This window comes from Callorhinchus milii, unplaced genomic scaffold, assembly GCF_018977255.1.
Source record: "Callorhinchus milii isolate IMCB2004 unplaced genomic scaffold, IMCB_Cmil_1.0 Scaffold31, whole genome shotgun sequence".
NCBI lineage: Eukaryota > Metazoa > Chordata > Chondrichthyes > Chimaeriformes > Callorhinchidae > Callorhinchus > Callorhinchus milii.
Window position 1 is genome coordinate 1,153,004 of NW_024704772.1, and position 20,492 is coordinate 1,173,495.

At 47.8% G+C, this 20,492-nt stretch overlaps 2 protein-coding genes across 7 annotated transcripts in view; one reads left to right on the forward strand and one right to left on the reverse strand.

The window, feature by feature from the left end:
• Positions 1 to 5,710: 5,710 nt before the first annotated feature.
• Positions 5,711 to 12,953, reverse strand: LOC103189422 (endoplasmic reticulum resident protein 27). 2 transcript variants are annotated; one of them, XM_042344968.1, is made up of 7 exons: positions 12,765 to 12,953; positions 10,848 to 10,939; positions 9,448 to 9,585; positions 8,661 to 8,777; positions 8,380 to 8,505; positions 7,346 to 7,543; positions 5,711 to 5,845 (listed from the first exon to the last, which is right to left on the reverse strand). In XM_042344968.1, the coding sequence occupies exons 1-7, from the start codon at positions 12,919 to 12,921 to the stop codon at positions 5,810 to 5,812; spliced, it is 864 nt and encodes a 287-aa protein (XP_042200902.1). In that variant the 5' UTR covers positions 12,922 to 12,953; the 3' UTR covers positions 5,711 to 5,809. The 2 variants fall into 2 exon arrangements, with proteins under 2 accessions (XP_042200902.1, XP_007908004.2); XM_007909813.2 differs by having other exon boundaries at positions 5,711 to 5,848.
• LOC103189421 (retinal rod rhodopsin-sensitive cGMP 3',5'-cyclic phosphodiesterase subunit gamma) overlaps positions 11,046 to 20,492 on the forward strand; it is a 35,796-nt gene continuing 26,349 nt past the window's right edge. For 2 of the 5 annotated variants that reach the window (XR_006085868.1, XR_006085871.1), the window contains exons 1-4: positions 16,215 to 16,381; positions 18,795 to 18,976; positions 19,449 to 19,489; positions 19,786 to 19,912. Coding sequence is in view for 1 of the 5 variants with exons in the window: in XM_007909811.2 (XP_007908002.1) it covers positions 18,849 to 18,976; positions 19,449 to 19,489; positions 19,786 to 19,862 (246 nt within the window). In the remaining 4 variants the exon portion in view is untranslated. Of the gene's footprint in view, positions 11,100 to 16,214; positions 16,382 to 18,554; positions 18,977 to 19,448; positions 19,490 to 19,785; positions 20,034 to 20,492 lie in introns of those variants that run through there. The other 3 variants (XR_006085869.1, XM_007909811.2, XR_006085870.1) reach the window with 3 other exon arrangements.

Here is a 20,492-nt window from a genome sequence, read left to right on the forward strand (position 1 = left end):
GAAAGCGATCTGCCAATCGATGCAAAATCTTACCAAGAACTCTCAAAGCCCTTCGCAGGATTTCCCAGTAAACTGCAGTAACTGTGTTTTGTAGGCAAATGTTTGTGCACTGTGATGTTCCTGCAAACAGCCGTGAAGTGAATGAGCGATTTTATTGTTGGGGGGGCGGGGAGGGTGGGATTGATGGCCAGGATACGAGGGGAAAGAACCTCTTTTCCCCCTCAAATATCCCCTCCCCACCCCCCGCCGGACACTCATTGACATTTATTGAATATGACACTCTCCCCGCCCGCATATATGCGGAGGAGTCGAAAGAAACATGTGGCTTCAGGGTAGGAAGTGTGGAGGAAAGGAAAGTAAGCAGAGGGAGAAAAAATACATTGTAAACATTTTGATCTTTGGAATCCCATTTTTACATTGTCAGGGATTGGTTTGAGGCCGTCCACAGTCTCATTCAAATCACCCTTCATTGTGGGTGTGTGGGGATGTGGATGTGTGTGGATGTGTGTGGATGCAAGTGTGCGTGTGTGAGACAATCTTCTCCTATGGACCAACTGTACGAGGCAGCACTAAGGCAGCTTAACGGTTCCAGCTCTGCTCTGTAAGACCCTTGTGTTCTCCCACCGTGGGGGTGTGTGTGGCTGCGTACAAAATAGATTTGGGAAAAGCAGTCACTACACTTGACGTCGACTGTAGGCATCAGCTCGGGTACATTCTGATGAGGTGAAGTGCTGTAAAAGGTGCCCTCTTTCAGTTAATTAATGTTATTTCCCTGCCTCCAGTGATTATAAACACAGGCCTCCCTACTGCTCATGGTGTTTTCTCTCTCTGGATTGCTAACTTTAATGTAACACAGACATGTGCACGGATGATAAGTGAATGTTTCCGCTATGCCAAGCCCTACACCTTCGCAGATGACAACACGAGGAGATTTCCGCTCGCAGTGAGCCTATGTGGTTTACCACATTAAGTGTTCTCCCGACTCGCCTGGCTTGAATTGTTACAGGTTGTAGCTGGCATCTCCCCCCCCGACTGAGCTGACCTGCCCAGTCTGCGCACTCTGTACCCGGTGGAGTTTAGCGGTGGTGCTGAGACGCTGCGTCGCCTGCGTGTTTGACGGGTGCTATGTAGATGCGAGTTATTGCTGTGGTTCTGGTCTCAACCACTTGTCATAAGATCCCAAAAGGGGACAGTGAGTCTGGTGAGGGGGAAAGTCTGTGCTTCGGTTAAGAGATTTCAAAGAGGTATCATCTGTCTTTTCTTTCCTGTTGGTGAAACCATGTGAATAGAGAAGGGAGTGTCTCCCAGGGGAGCTGAGTTCCTCTGGTGGGGCCAGTTGGGTGACATTAGTAATTGATGCAGTTTACTAAGCTGTAAACTCCATCCCGTTGCCCTTCTGCCTCGCCCCCTCCATTCCCTCCTTCAAGGCCCGTCTCAAGACCTTCCTCTTCGACTGCGCTTTTGGCCATCTTTTCACCACACCACTTACCTTGCCCTCCACCCCTCCTGATCCTAATCCCCAGCTCGGGTGCAAATCCTTGGCTGTCCAGTGCCTTGGAATGTCCTCCCGACTGTGTAAATGTTGGTGTAAGAGGTACCTGCAGCATCCGCAGTGTTAGAGATGAACATTCAAAGACAGAACAAGATATGTACCTTTTGAGGGGTTTAACTGGGCTTTGGTGAAGGAGGGAGGGAATGATAAGTGAGCAGAGACATGCCTGCGCTGCGACATGCTCTCAAAGTGATTGTGGCATAATAATTGTGCTGTAAAAATTTTGCTTTACTAATTGACATACTGTGCAAGTAATCGGCAATGGGGTGAAGGCAGCTCTCTAAGCTCCACAAACCCTAGAGAATGTACCCAGAGGATTCCCCTCCCGGGTGTTAATTACTGCCTGGTATTGCGGGAATGTGGTTGTACCCAAGAGGTTTCACCGGCACGGAAGCAACACCGAATAATATATAATAACATGTACAGCGAATGTGAGTTATGTACAGTCCTGCCATGCTCCTAGTACATAAACTGGCAAAATCAATGGGTTTTTGATCATTTATTACAACTCTCACAATGTGGGGAGTTGTTCGTGATAATAATAACATCCACTTGTTCCTCTCTCACCTGACGTAAAGTGAATGTCTCGAGGGTGTGATGGAGAATGACGGGGAGGAGGGGGTGATGGGGGTCGGAGGGTAAGTGAATGGTGAAGAGTACCCTCTTATATGTTTTAGAGATGAGGAGAATGGTCTAGTGATAAGTCTATTGAATGTAGCTTTCGTAGCACAGCTGAGGGTCAAACAGAACTAATAATAAGATGTGATAAGGCGCTATATCAAATGCAAGGATTATTGTTATTTTTAACTGTCCACTGACTGGGAGGTCAATGGAGTCCGTGTTGGGGCAGGGACACAAGGTGTTCGCTGGAATCGAGAGCAAGGTTAGCCTCAGGCTGTCTGTCTGGCAATCCGCTGGGGGAAGCTGTGGCTCCTCCAGGCCCTGGGGATGAGCAGGCTGTGGAGCGCTCCTGGAATCCGGGTTGGGAGGGGAGAAAGTGGGGGGAAAAAGGCTGATTATCAAGCAAGGATGTCCTCTTCCCTCTCCCGTACGCTTTACGGGAACACGTGGTGTTTGATCAGCTCCAGGTGAAACGTTCGTTAGATCGGGAGCCCGCTGAGAACCTATGTGCTTGCTGGCTTCACATGTAAACTGAGCGAAATGTTCCCCGGCTGTAAACCAGCTCCCTGCCATGCCTTTGTTTCCATCCAAACACAGGAACAAGTCACCAACTCGTGGCTTGTGCACCTTTGAGGCTTCGCCCTGTTAAATTGGTGCCTGGCTTTTCCACCACAGCAGTCAATGCTGGTATCATAGTCACTGATATCTCCTTCTGTCCTGAAAATGCCCCTTGTCTGTCCTTGTTCAGGTGGACATTAAGGATGCCATGGCACTATTCAAAAAGAGAGAGGACTTTCTGCATCCCAGTTTCCTGGCCAACAATCCCCCAGAAGTAATTGGTCATTCATTTGTCTCATGGCTGTTTGGGGGAAGTTGCTGTGCGCATATTGGCTGCTGCGTTTGGCCACAAAACGAACAGTCATTGTACTTTACAATAAATCTCGTGAAGCGCTTTGGGACGTGTGTGTTGAGGGGCTGGGGCGGGGCGGGTGGGATCGAAGGCACCTTGAGACTTGCCAGGTTGAAAATGTATCACTGATCTGAGTCCTTGATCTCAAGGCTTGATCAGCACTTTGTTGGAGGAAGGCGTTTGCCTGACGTGTACAAAAGTCTGCAGATCATGTGGCTGCACACACATTAAGCTAATTCATTTCATCAAAGCCTCGCCTGCTATTGCTTTGAGCCACAGATATTCCGCTCCTGAAGTGGTCACACACGTCGAGATTTACAGTGTGGTGCTCAAAAACCGAGCTGAGAAAGGGGAAAGGGTCAGGTTCCCCACGAAGAGTAATTCCACAAGCTTCTGTGGAATCCTAATTGATTCATGATAAGAAACAGCTTTGGTTCAGCCGAGGAGTCTTAGCACTTCATCACAGCAGAGCTAAGTTTTCAGGTACAGGTTGTTTCCTTCGATCTGTACTCAGCCCCCGTTCAAATATTCCAGACACTCAAACCACTTAGTGAGTAAGACGTGCCCCTTTCTTACACTCAAGAACTTTTTGATGCGGAGACAGGCCATTCAGCCCATCCTTGCGCTTGATACAGCGCCTTAGCACCTCATTCAGACGTCCCAAATTGCTCTACGGGACTTTACTGTAGTGACTGTGTGTTTTGTGGGCGAATGTGACAACCGATTTATCGGGTGGGTGGGTGGGAGGGGGAATTGTTAGCAAAGCGCCACCGGGGAGAGAGAAACTCCCTTCTCTATTTCCATTTGTGCCACAGGAATCATTTAAGGTCCAAGTCAGGTGAAAGAGAAACTCCTCCAGTGTCTTCGATAAAATCAGACACTCACTTTGTGACTTCATTGTGAGAGGCTGCTGTGGGCAAATTTGCTGCAGTTTTCCTGAACAATACACAGTCCCTGCACTTAACAGCAATTCCCTATGAAGCTCCTTGAGTTCTCTTGCTCCTTTGGATGTTTTAGCAAATGCCAGGGCGATTAATGTTTCCAACAGGGCCCGAGAGATCATGAAAGAGGTGCTGAGCGACGGCTGGCACGCAGGGATCAGAATCCCAGCCCAACACATTGTGTGCTGTCCTGTGTGTCTCCTTATATGCCATTTACAGAGGAAGGCATGAGGAAGGATAGAGAGCTGGGAGCCTGTGAAGTTGGGGGTTTGGGGTTCAGGGGGTTGGGGTTTTAGTCTTTGTGCTCTGCTGTCCCTCACTCCCTCCTTCCCTCACCTTGTTCAAGCATTACAAATTTCGCCCACAAAAATGCACAGTCTACGCTTTATAGAATATTCTGTGAAGCACTTTGAGACGTCTCGAAGACGTGATAAGGCGCTGTATCAAATGCAAGGATTATTAGTATTTATTATAAGGTCTATCTCAAAACCTACCTTTTTGACCTCCCTTTTGGTCATCTTTCCACCCACCACCGCACTGTTGGTTCCCACTCCATCCCCAGCTCGAGTGCCCTCAGACAGCACTCTTAAGCACTTGAGGACGTCCTCCCGACAAGAAAGACGCTGTATAAAATGTATTGTGATTTGTGTTGTTAGATTGTCCGATAAGTCCAAGAGGTGAAATTTACAAAGCAATCCTAAATCCCAAGCTCCCGTCTGGGATCGGTATGGAGTCTGAAGCGAAGCTGGAATAAAGCTGCAGTAAGTTGTCTGAAGTGGAACATTTTGCTGAACACTACAATTCTGTCTCCACTTAAAGCCTGAAACACACGAAACTAATTGGGCTCCGAAGCCCAATGGAAAGCCATTACAAGGTGAATTCCTTTCAAAGTGCAGCTTCAGTTTTCCAAATAAAATGCCTCGCTCTTATCAAGAATTCTCCACTTGGCTGGGCACTAATTGGTACAGGAGGCAACATGGGAGGAAAGTGATCATGCACTTCTTGGTCTTAAGGAGAATAACTTGTAAGATGGGTTACGGTACAATCTCTCTCACAGGACCAGGTGGTCTGCTAAAGCCCTTTGCGTTCTTGTTGAAAATGTATTGCTCACACACAACACACACGCACACCAAAACACACATTTGCTAACTCTGAAATCCTGGAGCGTAGAGCTTAGCGCACTCGCCTCATAAGCGAGAGGACCCGGGTCTGATTCCCAGATGGGCCAAAACCTTAGGCAACTTTCCTTATTCCGCACGCGTCTGTTTACCAATCAACTTTATAATATATTCTATGAAGCGCTTTGAGAAGTTTCAGCCACTTGATAAGGCACGATATCAAATGCAAGGATTATTATTATTGCTACTCTCACACACATGCACACCTCGGTGTTTATGAGGGAAGTGTGATGATAAGCGTGCAGGCTCTCTCTCCAGTGCTTGTTAGTGCTGGCTTTATATCACTTGCTTGGTACTGTCTTCCCATGTCAATAGGATTGATGTGAATTGCCCTGGAGCCCTGCTCCTAGCACCCACTTGAGTTGGCGATCTGGGGAGCAGCGTCTTAGCCTGCGCCATCCCAAACTAACACAGAAAATCCCAGTGTCTCCCACATGCCCTCAATCTCACCAACCCTTGACTGCAAAGGATTCAGTGCAACATTGTGACGGCAAAAAATATATGTGTTGTTTTGGTAGTTTATTTGAGGCACATTTATAAGGCAGCGGATGTGTTATAGAGTGAAAGAAGACACACATCCTGAAAAAATCTTCAATGGAATTACGTCTCAGAGCTCTTCAGGTGCTCTCCGTATGGGCATCTGCTGCTGAAAAGAAATGAAGAAGATAAGATTACCTTCGCTCTGATCCTCAGCAAAACTGGCAAATAAAGGGACTCACAGACCCAGGGGGTCAACGATGGCTGATCATCGATACCTCACCAGGTGAAACACAACATGTAGACTGTTTGTACCATAGAGCAGAGCTTACTCCCCCCCCCCCCTATCGTGTCAGTGCTGGTATTCCCCCACACTGGAGGGGCTGAATGGCCTCCCTCTGTGATTTAAATGGTTTGCTAGGTTTGAAGGGCGACAGACTCTAGGTCCCACAGCACAGTTGTTCATGGATTTTGCAGTAAATCCTGTGAAGCACAATCAGACATGTGCTTGACGTGAAAGGCGCTGCATCGAGGTGGGCAAAGCCGGGGGAGCTGAGGTTGACCAGACCTGACGTGCAGTGGAGCTGAGCTGCGCTGTGTGAGGCTGAGCGGCAGGAGATCCTGGCTTGGGATGCAGTCTGCACTGAATGTCCTGTTTTAGTCCTATCATTTTAATCCCTAAAATTAGATCTGGCAACAAGTGAAAAACAACATGAATCATAAGACTCTCTCTCTTTCTGGGCTCGAATCACCGATAATGAAATTGTTTTTCAGGCTTGTGCGGAAAGTCTGAAGAACGTTTTTTTATGTGAAAGAAAACACGGATCATTCTATACAGCCTGTGGTGAGCGGTTCCCGATCCCGCTGGGAAGCAGATCTGTCTGGGAAGCAGAACACTTCACTTTGACTTATCGTTGGTGGCAATATTCCTTGCAAAATAAAAGGAATAGCGATGATAGTTTGGTCACTCAGACCACAAATGTTTTTGGGACACTTCACAGCATATCCTGTGAAGCGCTTTGAGACGTCTTGAAGACGTGATGACGTATCTCAAGTGTAAGGATTATTATTATTATTGTTATCCTGATGCACCCACAGACAGCCTAACAACAGCCTGGCTCAGTCGATAATACTCTCCCCTCCGCCTCTACTTTGGGACCTGAGATCACAGCCTGGCTGACACTCCCATGGCAGTGTTGGATGGGGAGGGTTGGGGGAACATTAGACCAAGCCCCCGCCTGCCTGTTCCCGGTAAAGTTACCGTAACTTAATCTGAAACGAGGCGGGCGATTCTCTTGTTACCATGGCCAAACCCCACATCCTCCAATTTGCTCTCCAGTTCTCTCTCTCTCTCTCTCTCTTGCACTTTGAGCCGCGAAAGGAAGAGAGACTATAAATGAAGTCCCATGTATAAGCCCACGCCGAACCATCTACCAGGCTGCCCTGTTGTACTGAGGCGCATTCCGAACTGTAGCTGTGTTACACCAGCTGCTCGTCTTGCATTGCAGATGAACTCCATTCACTGCCCACTTTGTTGCTGCTCCCTGCTGCCAGCCCAGGGTTTTCCTGGTGCTTTCAGCCAGCGACAGACAGGAGGAGCCGCTAAACGTCAGGGAGAGAGGGTGAAGGGGACAGTACATGTGGGGGGAGAAGTGAAACCACTTACTCTGGGCTTGACACCGATGTACTCATTGCAGAATCCTCTGATCCTGAAGGCGCTGATCTCACCAGCTCTCATGATCACCACGTCGTCGGTCAGTGTGTTATACAGACAGACGGACGGGAGGTTCTCGTGCTTCAGGCTGAAAAACGCCATCACCCGAATGTTCGACTTCATGTCCGTGTCGACGTGGATGAAGATCATCTGAGGGGAGGGGGAGAGGGGCGCGGAGGGGGGCAAACAGGTAGTAAGAGGTGACAACGCAAACCCATAATGTCATTGCTTGCTGCACTGTGACACTAGGTACCAGAGTAGCTGGCATGTAAAACACACAGTTACTGCACTTTACAGTAAATCCTGCGAAGCACTTTGAGACGTGCGCCTCACGTGAAAGGCACTGTATCAAATGTAAGGATTATTATTATTATCTGACCTGGTCTGTCTCCATTTTGAACCCCGTTCTGTCTGTCTGTCTCTCTCTCTCTCACTGAACGCTTAAAAGCAAGATCGCCTCTCACCTCCCGGGTGGGAGATCACTTTTCTATTGTTTCTGATAGAGATGTTATGGTGCGAGCTACCCACCACACCGTGGGTCAAAATACCACAATAATAATAATTATAATAATAATAATTATTATTCTTGCTTTCCCATAGTTCCGTGTGATATGAAATTTGAAGATAAAAAGGCTAACACTGGGTAGAATTTTACACCTTTGGGGGAGGGGGGGGGGCATAAGTATAAGACAGCGTATAGGGAGAAGTGGGGAGGGGGAGAATTTAAGAGGAACTACTTCACGTGGAGAATGTGGAACTCGCTGCCCAAAGCGGTTGAGTTCAAGCAGATAGCAGCGTAGATCCACTTAAGAGGAAGCAAGATAGACACAAGAGGGAGAAGGGAATCGAATAGAAAGGTATAGAAAGGAGGGAGTAAGGAGTGGGGTGAAGACTCATGTGGGGTGGGTGTAGGCAAGGACTGGATGGTTTGAACAGCCTGTGTCTGTGCTGTAATAGTCTGTGTGGATCTACGTTGAAGAACTCACCGTTCCCCTGTAGTCGCGAGCAACAGTTGTGAAGATCTCCAGCAGTGTGGGGTACTCGGGCGCCGATTTATTCACTATCAGCAGAATGTGGACGGGAATGTGGGAGCCAAATATCTGAATGGCGTTCTGCGGCAGAAAACAAGGTAATGATATCGGCCGGCTTAGCCATGGGGGAGCTTGACGTGGATAGAGGGAGAGGTGACGGGGTAAGGAGAGGTTAGGGTTAGGGGTGGAGGGGGGCGGGGGTAGGGGTTGTTTTTCCATGAAAAACTGGCACTTACATGGTCGTTGTACTCAGTCACCAGGCGCATTTCATTGACGTTCACAAACTCAACCACTTTGGCCGCCGTCATCCCAGTGATCACTCCCAGTTCATAGTCAGCACGTTTTTCGTCATACTGCAAGGCAGAGCGGAGCAAGTGGGTTTGCACACGAGTAGACTCATAGAGTGCAAGAGATTCAACCTTCCTTTTCGACTGAGCTTACCCAAGGTCATCTTCACCCTCCCCCCAGCTTGGAGTCAGGCTCCGCCACTGTTAAGCTTTGAGATGCTGGGTGGAGGGTGCTATAAAAGTATGAGTTGTTGTTGAGGTGTGTGGGGAGCAGTTGTAGGAGAGGCTTTACTGGGAGGGCAATAAAACACCTGGAACGAGCTTACCAGGAGGGGTGGTTGAGGCACAGGTGTTGGACTTATTTACACAGCCTCTTGACTGTATTACTAGGGAAATTGACCGTTCTGAAAGAAGGGATCCAATGGGCCGAAGGGTCTTCCTTACCTGAAGCTCTCTCTTATGAGTTCAAGTCCTAACTGTTAGTGTGGTCCCAGCTGGACAAGCAGTGTGGAGCTTGCCAGACAGTACTTGAAATGACAAGCTGCTCGTGTTTTGTGAAGCGCTTTGAGACGTCCTCCTGATATAAAATTTTCCTGTACTATTTCAGGCATGTTAGGCTGGATTAGCTTCCTTTAGAGATCGGCGACCATTACACCCAGTGCCTGATCTAACTGAGATCTGGGTGTGAGATCAGTCAAGATCCTGCACAGTTAAACCTGCCCCGACAGTCACTTACCTTCTTGAAGATAGAAATGGTGCTTTCGGTCACATTGTATTTCTTCCAAACCACCTCACTGGGGGTGAGCCCGAAGGATAGCGCCCTGACGTTTTTTACCACTTCGTGGAAGATATCAGCCTCTTTGGATTTCAGATCCTGGCAGAGTAACAGGAAGAGCGGGGACAGGGGAGGGAGAGGGGGCGGAAATCAGGATGAAAAACAGACGGGGAGAGAGACCGATCCGGTTCCCGATTATAGAATCATACAGCACAAAAAGAGGCCATTCGGCCCATGGTGTCTCCGCCACCTCTGAAAAGAGCAACTCAATCCCACCGGCCCGCTGTCTCTCCATAGCCCTACAATCCTGTCCTCCCCAAATGCCCATCTACTTCTCTCTTAAAAGTTGTTATTGAATCGGCTTCCACTACCCTTTCAGGTAATGCATTGCAGATCTGAACAACTCACTGCGTGAAAACATTTTTCCTAACCTCCCCTCTGTTTATTTTAAGAACTGACTTAAATCGGTGTCCTCGGGTTACTGACCCGCCCGCCAATGGAAACAGTTTTTCCTAGTTCAACCTATCAAATCCTCTCATGATCTATTAAATCCCCTCTTAATCTTCTCTGCTCTAGGGAGAATAATCCCAGTCTCGCTAACCTCTCCTCATGGCTAAGGTCCCTCATTCCTGGCACCATCCTGGTAAACTTCTTTTGCACCCTCTCCAATGCCCTAACATCTTTCCTAAAGTGCGGTGCCCAGAACTGAACGCAGTCTCCAACTGAGTCCTCATCAGCATTTTATAAGTATTCAACATAACCTCCTGACTTTTGAATTCTATGCCCCTATTTATAAAGCCAAGTATCCCGGATGCTTTTTTGACAGCTTTATCTACCTGTCCGGCCACCTTCAGAGATTTGCTGATATGGGCCCCGGGTCTCTGTTCATTTGCCCCCTTTAAGATTGTACCATCAGCTTATATTGCCTCTCCTCATTCTTTCTACCAAAATGCAACACCTACCAAAATTAGTGGGTGTTGGGTTTGGTCAGAGTGAGCTGGGCACTCACCTGGTGTTCACGTGATTTCAGATTACTCAACACCAAGGATTTGGTCAAGTAACTTTATAACCACATCATACACACACCCTGTGGACCACTGATTATGGTATTTAGCATTTGGCTGGAATGGGGGCTACCAGAATTGCGGGGTGCTGAGGCCAGGACACTGGGACCAGTTTAAGAAACAGATGGACAGTGATCATGAGCAAGTGGTGCTATATGTGTGTGTATGTGTTGTGTGCTTATTGTATGTGTTGTGTGTGTCTGTTATGTGTGCTTTGTGTGTGTGTGTGTGTGTGTGTGTTTATATATGTCCAGGTGGAGGTAGCAGGTAAGTTAGAGAGAGAAATAAACCACAAACTTTGATGAATCCCATGATGGTCACATCAGACGAGTTGATAAACTCTTCTGTCGTCGCAATATCCTTCAGGACATTGACTGTCCTGGAATCGTCTGTAAGAGAATAGGAGTAAGACCATCTCTCTCCTTGTTGTTTTACAGATTCCGTTCCCTGTTTGAACATTCCACTATACACTGAGAGAATAACAGGGCCACTGGAAGCGGTTACCTGGAATCCAGAGCTAGAAACCCACCTTGATTGGTTTGCAGAGAGGTAAGCAGCTTCTGCTCGAGCCCTAACCTAAAATACTAGACTTTACAGTATATCCTGTGAAGCGCTTTGAGACGTCTCAACGACGTCATAAGGTGCTGTATCAAATGTAAGGATTATTATTATTATAACCATTGCTCTATGGGCAGGGATGTGTGTCTGAGCTATGGGTGGGAGGATGCTCTCAAGCGCTTATTTCATGCTGAGTGCTGCTGCCCACTAGGGAAACTCAACCTGCGCTTGTCGATCATCAAATGACCAACTATTGACGCTACTTCTCAGGCAAATAGTTAACGGGGTCTCCTGGGAGCTGAACTGGCTCCAAAGTGATTTTCCCAGCAACAAAATTAAGCCAACCCTCTGTGGCGATCTCACTAGTCCATTTCCTGAGCGGGACAGTTCACAGTTCTCCAGGGCACTGCCGATAACAGATTGGCCAGCCTGGCTTGTCGGCAGGAGTTTGAAGGGCAAGGATTTTTGCCACTTAGCACCTGTTAACCCTGCAAACCAAAGCCCCAATGGATAGGGTGGTCCTCGATGGACAAGCAGTGGGAAGGTTGCCAGGCAGAGCTCAAAACGGGACAAACGGTGCAGCTTTACCAGGTTATACTCCAGCCATTGCCTCACCTGCTGAGTGGGGTGGGGAGCGAGTTCCAGCTGAGATGTTATCAGACCTTGTGATAAATTCATATCACACAAGGGTTAAATGTAGCACTCACCGTGAAAAGATCATATCAGCCTCCATTGTTAGAGGGGTGAAGCCTGGGCTGCCAGACATGTCTACTCCCACAAACCATCAGCTGCCTTGTTTGTGCCTCAGACACAGACCGAATGCCACTCCACCAAATCCCCATTCAATGCACTGCACAGGACAATGTTAAAGATCTCTGTGGCGCGATTGGGAAGAGAGAAGGGAGTTTCTCTCTCGACAAGCCCCCCCCCCCCCTTACTGTTCTTCAGTACCCCTACCCCTAGGGGAGGATGGGTAGGGGGTGGGGGGGTGAGGTTCAGGGAAATGGCTGGAAGAATTGTTTTTGCCCTGCCTCACAGGCTTGTTAGCTCAAAACAATAATCCTTCTCACACGTGACACATCATCATTGGCGAAACTTCAGGTCTGGGAGATCGGGGGCAAGATTGTTCGAGAAGGGTGCACACAGAGCACTCGAGGCTTGGATTCTGAAGCCTTTTGATCATGAAGGGCGATTTTGAATCTTGGTTCTCAATAAGCAGCCTTATTTTATTCTCTGGGTCAGCCGAGTGCCTGACACACGGAAACCCATCACCGTTATCAGCCGAGTGCCTGACACACGGAAACCCATCACCGTTATCAGCCTGGTGTAAAGACATTAAACATCCCTCAAACCTATCGGAAAAGAAAAGGGAGTTTCTCTCTCCCTGTGTGTCCTGGCTGATGATTCCCCCCTCTGTCAGTCATTCAATCACAGTCATTCACTTCACGACTGTTTGCGGATATGTACTGTGCACAGAATCGACTGCTGTGTTCGCCTACAGAACACACAGTCACACAGCTTTACAGTCAAATTTCTCCTGACAATTATTATTATCAATAATAATAATTCTCATTCACGTTAAGTTACTGGAGAGTAACAGTTGCCTCTAGCGTTGTAGACAGTGTGTGTCTCTTTTCCTCTCGCTGTCTGTCTTACCTTTCTTGTGCTTGGGTTTACCGAAGAGTGGGTTCTTCATTCTCGTGTTTACCTCTCCGTTTTCGTCCACGTCTTGCACCTCAACTTCTTCCTGGGCTTGCACAAGGCTGAGGGTGAGGTGGAGCAGGAGGTAGAGGAGTACTCGACAGCTCAGCATTGTCAGCCTCTTGTTGGGAGGATTGCTGCCCCTGTGTGCTCCTGTGCTGGGAGTGCTGTGTGACTGAGCTGGGACACGGCATTGCTGGCACAGGTGGAGCTGTCACACCCCACCCGCCCCCTATGCTGAACCAGAATAAGACGTTGACTAACCTTCGACCTTCGGGAAGGCACCAGGTGACCTCCCTTTCCCTCAAGTCACCGTGAGAGTCTGTGAGAATGAGGCAGGTGGCCGTCACACTCACCTCAAAGCGATGCTCCACCCCCTCCTGGCTCTTTGTAATAATAATAATAATCTGTGCATTTGGTATAGCACCTTATCATGTCTTTGAGGTGTCCCAAAGCGCTTCCCGGTATACACTGGAAAATCGATTGACTGTGTATTTTGTGGGCGAACCGCGACAACCAATAGCACACAGCAGTGTCCCACAAACAGCATGGGTTGAATGACCAATTTATTAGTAGTAGTAGTATTATACTAACAACTTAGTAGTATTATACTAACACTAACTACTTACTGCTAAGTAAACAGAGGCGTGTGGAGTAAGGAAACTTGACCAACTTTTCGCCCTACCGGGAATCAAATCCAGGTCTTTCGCTTGTGAGGCGAGTGCTCTAACCACTGAACTACAGGAATCCAACGAGAAGTGAGGGTGGGGTGGGGTCGGGGGGTGGTAGGGCACTGCGGCTTGAAGGTTTGAAAGATAGAACTAGGATCTTGAGGTCATTCATTGAGGCAGCCTGAATGAATGAAGATATGGATATTCCCACCTCATGTTGGGTTAGTAGCCGTGAGAAAGGTTTCCTCAGAGAGCAAACTGAGTGTTGTAGGTTTTTCCAAAGAAGCAAATAGTTTCAGTAAAAAAAGATTCATTGATAACATCAACCGATCCAAGAGTTAATCCCTGTGCAATTGTATGGTATTAGCAGGTCGTCTCGAGCCGTTTCACAAAAAAAGCAGTCACTGTGTGAGATCTTATCAGCACCACAATATCAAAGGCACAGGGCTTGCTTGACTCTCTCTCTTTTTCTCTCTCTCTCTCCCTCATTCACAGATCAGTCTGCATGGCATCTATACAACGTGCACAAACCAGAATTGACAACATGGTGATACAACCTTCAGTTTGCTTTCCTAATGGTTCCTGCAATGCTGACCCCTTCATAGAATCATAAAATTGACCCATCAAGTCTGGCCTGACTCTGAGAGCAAGTGTCCATTCAGTCCCACTCTCCTGCCTTATCCCTATACTGTACTTTCTTCAAGCCTCTTACATACACCTGTCTGGCTGTTCTTGTGGATATTAAAAGATTCCCTGCGACACTGTTTCAGAAGAGAAAAGAGTTTCTCTCTCTCCCCCGGTATCCTGACTGACAAATCTCCCGGATTAAAGCTGGTCACTCACTCCATGGCTGTTTGTGTGGAACTTTGCTGCCGAGAGCCAAGGCTTGGGGGAGTGAGGTAACTGCTGGAGTTTAACCAGCTAAAAGCACAAGAGGTATCTTGCATTGAATGCAGGTTCAAGCCTGTGATCTCCCATTCCTGATTAGTGTGTGACCGAGACAGGGGAAGTAGGGTGAAGGCGAGGAAGGAGAAGGAGAGGCATTGGAACCTTTGAATGTGTAGGAGTCTATCTGTGCCAAGGTTATGTTGGCTTGGTGAGCTATCCCACACATCTATGGCCGTATCCTGTTGGCACAGGGAGGTCTCCCGCGATCGTATGGAGAGCACACCAACATCCTGATGAACACAACCTTCTGCTCTAAGCTGTGCAGTTCTCTCTCCATCAGTTAGGAACAGTGAGGTCCACGGGCCGTGTCTCAGACACAGAACAGAGTCATTCGAGTTATATATACCGGGACCGAGAATCAGGAGATAGAGTCACTGATGCTTGTCAGAATGTGCAACCGTATCAACAACAACAACAACTTGGATTTATATAACGCCCTCCATGCCGGACGGCGTCTCAGAGCTTCACAGTAATGGATCCCGGAATCGAGCTGGGGGGGGGGTTGGGGTGGGTGGGAAGGTGACCAAAGGTGCGGTTGAAAAGAAAGGTCTTCAGCAGAGACCTGCAAATGGGAAGGGAGGGAGCGAGACGAAGGGAGTGAGAAAGGCAGTTCCGGAGCCTCGGGGCGTAGTGGCTGAAGGCACCGCCGCCGAGGATGGAGCAGAGGACTCGGGGGACAAGGAGGAGGCATGTGTACGCCAACGGTACAGGTGTCAGCCTGGCCTGGCTCAGTCGCTAGCTCTCTTGTCCTTAGAGTCAGAAGGTTGTGGGTTCAAGCCCCACAGTCCAGGCTGACGTTGCAGCGCAGCATTGGGGCAAGTGCCACATTGTCAGAGGCGCCATCCTTGGGACGAGACTTTAACTGAGCTCCCCCGTCTGTGCCCTGTTCAGGCGAGCATTAACGATCCTGCAGATTTCAGTGAAGGGTTGGGGGAGAGAAGAAAGGACTGTTTGGAAAAGAAGTAGAGATTGAGATTCCCCCTCCCACCCCCAGCCCCAACACCAACCCCGCCCCGGGAGAAATGTAGGCACAGGTAGAGTTCAGCATCGTGTCCCCAACGTGCTGATCGCAAGCCCTGCTGGATAAAATGTCCAGCAAGGAGTGACTGGTTTACATAACCTGAGATTAAGTCCAGAATAGAGATGTCACCACTATAGAGATTCCCGAATTAATGCCATGATCTTATCAGCCTGTTAGAAGGGAACATGCTTGACCACAGCGGAATAAGAGCAAGGCAGCAAAGGCCTTCAACACCTGTAGAACAGCATCACTGTGATTAACAAGGGTGGGGGAATGGACCGTATAGAGATGTGCACCATTTTTAAATAGGATTAAAAAAGTAAACCCACAACAATACCTTTGGATCTGTTCTAGAAATGGCTGAATGGGAACTAAAAACTCTTTGGATCAAGGGAGATGAACATATGCTTTGCTCTTTTTTGACCCACTGAGTGACACAGAGAGAGAGAGAGAGAGAGAGAGCTGTTCTGAGTGTCTTGAAGGAGTTTATTGCAGAAACACGGCTGAACCCAAAAGGTGATTATCACCTCAATAATCTTCCCGCTAACCGGCCACCTCAGTGGCATCTCGGTCACGGGTTTATAAATTGTCCAGATGTATTTCTCAGGTTAGGCGAGGAGGTTAAGTGGAGCTGAGTAATTCTCTCAAAGATTCAGAGAGCCAAGAGCACAAGGATTGTCTGAGCAGCAAATGCCCTAAATTGGACCTTTAAAAGCTGGTTAAAGGCAAAGTCTGGCTAAATGTGTAAAGATCACAGCGCAGGCAATTGGACTTCAAATGACATGAGCGTGGGAGGGGGTGGGGGGGGGGAGCAGGTGACTGAATGGGATTAACTGTCTTTGAGTATAAAAGAAGAAGGAGCAGGACATCTGACAAATCTTTGATCGAAACCAGCCTGAAAGAGGAGTCCGTCTGATCTGCCTCACTTTATTGTAAGTAAGACCGATGCCTGTATTTACTGTCCTGTGTCAGAGAGTCGCAGGGTTTCTTCCCCAAATCATGATGTGATGTTCTGGGTATCTGTGACCCACACAACAATGACTCCCACAGTGAGAAAAATCCTAAAGAAATATAAGATTCAAGGTCTGGGTCAAGGACCTTTGGTCATCTCCACCCTCCTGGCTCCCACCTCCCCAGCTCAGGTGCCAATCCAGCATTTTGAGATATCCTCCCAACGTGAAAGACGCTCTATAAATGTAGATTGTGTTTGAGTGATCGTTTGTGTGAGACAAATACTGAGGCTTGTCTGTTGTAGCACTCTTGTCCGAAAGAATGCCACAGACAGATTATTAGTCTATCAGTAAATAACAATAGTAATCCTTGCCTTTGATGTAGTGCCTTATCAGATCGTTGAGGCGTCTCAAAGCTCTTCACAGAATACACTGTAAAGTGAATTGACTGTATATCTTTTGGGCTAAATGTCTATCCTGTAGACTGTATATCTAAGTGTCTCACTGGCTCATGCAGATCTTGTATCATAATAATCTTTACAATTGATACAGCGCCTTTCACGTCAGGAGGATATCTGAAACCATTTCACAGGGTCTCACTGTAAATCCCTTCAATTCACGCTGTTTGCGGGGACGTCAACGTGCGCAAATTGGCTGCTCTAAGCCACTACCCTGCGTGGAGGGCGCTATATAAGTGTTTGCCCACCAATTACACAGTCACCGCCACCGGCGTTCAAAGTGCTTCGGGGCATCTCGACGTGGGGAGTGGAGGGATACAGGAATCATCCATTATAATAACGATCCCTATGCCTATCCCTATCCCTGTGGCATTTGATACAGCGCCTCATCACATCTCCGAGACGTCTCAAAGCTCTTCACAGGATACACTGTGGTATTTTGTGGGTGAATTTTAAATTAAAAACAAGTATTATTTTCTGAACAGAATGAGAGATGACAGTGACCGTTCAGCCGCAAAGCTTCCGGAGACATTTAGTCCTCTTGGTTACATTTCCTGTTCACCAAATGAAAGAATTCTTGTGGCTTTTGTCCCGTGGCCAGGCCAGTAGTTGTGGATTTTCTGCTGGCGTTCAGGATAATCAGGAAGTCGGGAAGAGATAGGATAAACCTGTGACTCTGAGGCAGCCCAGAGGGGAGCTGAAGGGAGCTCAGAGAGAACTGCGTCAGATTAATTCAATCCGATTTACCGCAGTTGATTTTAGAAAGGACACTAAATGAAGCAACTCTGATGAGCTCCTTGGGCGACATCCTCCCGATGTGAAAAGCGCTAAGTAAATGTTCATTTGTACTGTGCTGCGTCGTGTTGTGAACTAAACTGCAGAGTACTAAACTGAACTTCAAAAACAAATGACATTTACACGGCGCCTTTCACGCCGGGAGGACGTCCCAAGATGCTGGACAGTCAAAGATTTGCACCCAATCTGGAGGTTGGGATCAGGAGGGGTGGAGGGAAATGAACAGATTTCAAGCAAGTGGGACACAATAACTACACGTTCCAGACGTGAATCCTGTAACCCAGTGAGGACATCAATCTGAGATGTACAAAGTATATCCCTTGGACTGTTGTCCATGTGCGGGTTTAATTGTAATTTAATAGATGGCAGGCTTTAGCAGAGAAAATCTCGTTACAGTATTAGTCCTTTCCCAGATGTTCCCTGTCAGCTTACAGGGAAGCTGCTTACTTGAGACAGATTTGTATGTCCTGATCTTTAAGCACTGTTGTACATGTTTGTTTTGGTCAGCCTGGTGTCTGACACATGCAAAAACCCATCACCGTAATCAGCCGTGTGTCTGACATACACAGAAACCCTATCCCTTGCTTAACTATCTAAACAGGATTGGAACTTCCATGTATCCCACTTACACATGTGATTTAAGTTGTACATAGGGAGTCCAGTGAAGCAGAGTTAAGCACAGGACTCACAGTGATTCAGTTCACATAAATAATAATAATCCTTACATTTCATGCAGAGCCTTTCCCTCTCGGGAGGACATCTCAAAGCACTTCACAGGATATACTATAAAGTGTACTGACTGTGCTTTGTGGGCAAACACTGCAGCTTAATTGTTCACAGCGACGTCCCTACCAACAGCCGTGAAGTGAGTGACCGATTTTATTTGGGGGGATTGTGGCCTAAACCCTCAGAGAGGATCTTTAATGTCTGGCTGATCAGGACGCAGACAGGGAGCTCATTTTAACGTCTTATTCAAAGGGCAGTGTCTCTGACAATGCGGCCCCCCACCTCTCCCAAAGCGCTGGAGTGTAATGACTGCGGGTTTCGTAGGCAGACAAGGCAGACCAATTCTGTGCACGGTCACAACCGTATTGGTAGATGTGTTGATTAGCTGTTTGTAACTATGAATGTTCCTCTTTCAGTGGCTTCTGGTGGAAGATTCCCAGCCCTGACCTGACCACCTCTCCAGGGTCAAGATGAACACAACACTCACACCAACCAAAGTATCTGGTGGGGCCACCTCACCCAGGAAGGGACCCCCAAAGTTCAAGCAAAGGGCCACACGTCAGTTCAAGAGCAAACCCCCAAAGGCAGGCGTTAAGGGGTAAGGACCCACGATTCACCCCTTTCAGCAGTTAGAGACACTACACCCAGCAAGAAAGGCTCTGGGGAAATAGAAGTTGTCGTGACATCATTATAACAGTAATGATCCTTGCATTTGGACACAGTGGCTTATCACGTCACCGAGTTGTCTCAAAGCGCTTCACAGGATTTTACTGGAAAGTGCAGTGACCTTGCGTTTTGTGGGGGAACGCGGAAGCTCATTTTCGCACAGCGTCGTCCCTGAAAACAACTCGGGTGAAGCGAGCGAGTGCTTTTTTATTTATATATTTATTTGAGTGGCTGAGATGATTTATGTGTGTGAAGTATATAGCTATTGCCACTGGTAGTGGAGAGTGACGAGAGAGGGGGCATAGTTATATTTCTGACTCGGTTATATTCTGATTGTATTATGGTTGTGGTCACCCTGTAAACTAATTCACTCTTATGTTACCCCCTCCCTCCCCACCCCCCAGGTTTGGAGATGATATTCCTGGAATGGAGGGGCTTGGCACAGGTAGGTAACAGATATTCACAGCTCTCAAGTGAAGAACTGACTGTCTGTTTGACAGCAAACTGACTGTTGCCAACAGCTATGAAGTGAGTGAGTGGGTGATTGAGCGAGTGAGCACGGGAGAGAGGGAAGGAGGGAGGGAAAGAGGGAAGGAGGGAGGGAGGGAGAGAAGGAGGGAGGGAGGGAGAGAGGTTTAACTTCTCTCCTGAGAGTTCTACAAAGTAGCTGATGGCTGATAAAAGTTTGGAAGCAGAGCGGGCACTGTAAACCTAATTCTCCATCTCTTTTTTGCTGTGCAGATATCACTGTTATCTGCCCCTGGGAGGCATTCAACCACCTGGAACTACATGAACTGGCTCAGTACGGAATAGTCTGAGACAGCCCGAGACACAGGCCTGTATCTCAGCAACTGGCATCTACCATAGTGTAAGCGACTAGGGCTCGATTACTGGTAAAACCACTTGTGCTGTTACGTTTCAGTCACCACTGGGTCACAGTGATAGTGTATCAGCTTTCAACAAGACAGGAGCCTCTCCACTGTTAACTTAATTCTAGAAACTAAATATTGTAACATCCTTTCACATTTAACATCCTTAAAGAATGTTTTATTTGTGGTTGTTTGCGGTCTTTTATCTTTGTCCCTTTTCCCCCCATCACTACAAATTACTTTTACTTCTCATTATCCTGGTTTACATCTTCCTTCCTTGTCTCGATTGTTTTTATTCCTCTCTGACTGTTGCTGTTTACGTTTTTCTTAACGTATGCCTCCTCGCTTTCTCTCTCTCTCTCACACTCTCTTCACGTCGCTTTTCGGACCTCATCGTCCCTCTTTCCCTCTTCAATCTCTTCTGCTCTCACTCCCCCATTTGTGTCTCCGTGCAAGACAAAAACTTATTATTTTTGAAACCTGCGTATCACATTTTAAACTCTTCCCTTTCACCATCCTCGCTCCCTCCCTCGCCTCCTTCAAAGCCCGTCTCAAGACCCTCCTGTACAACTGTTCCTT

Bases quoted from the DNA above. Each gene is read 5' to 3' on its own strand.
- LOC103189422 (XM_007909813.2), bottom strand. From the start codon at position 12,921: ATGCTGAGCTGTCGAGTACTCCTCTACCTCCTGCTCCACCTCACCCTC. The intron at 10,940-12,764 runs GTAAGACAGACA...ATTCTCTTACAG, and splicing joins TAAACCCAAGCACAAGAAAG to ACGATTCCAGGACAGTCAAT. The intron at 7,544-8,379 runs GTGAGTTCTTCA...CCCTCCCCTCAG, and splicing joins CTCGCGACTACAGGGGAACG to ATGATCTTCATCCACGTCGA.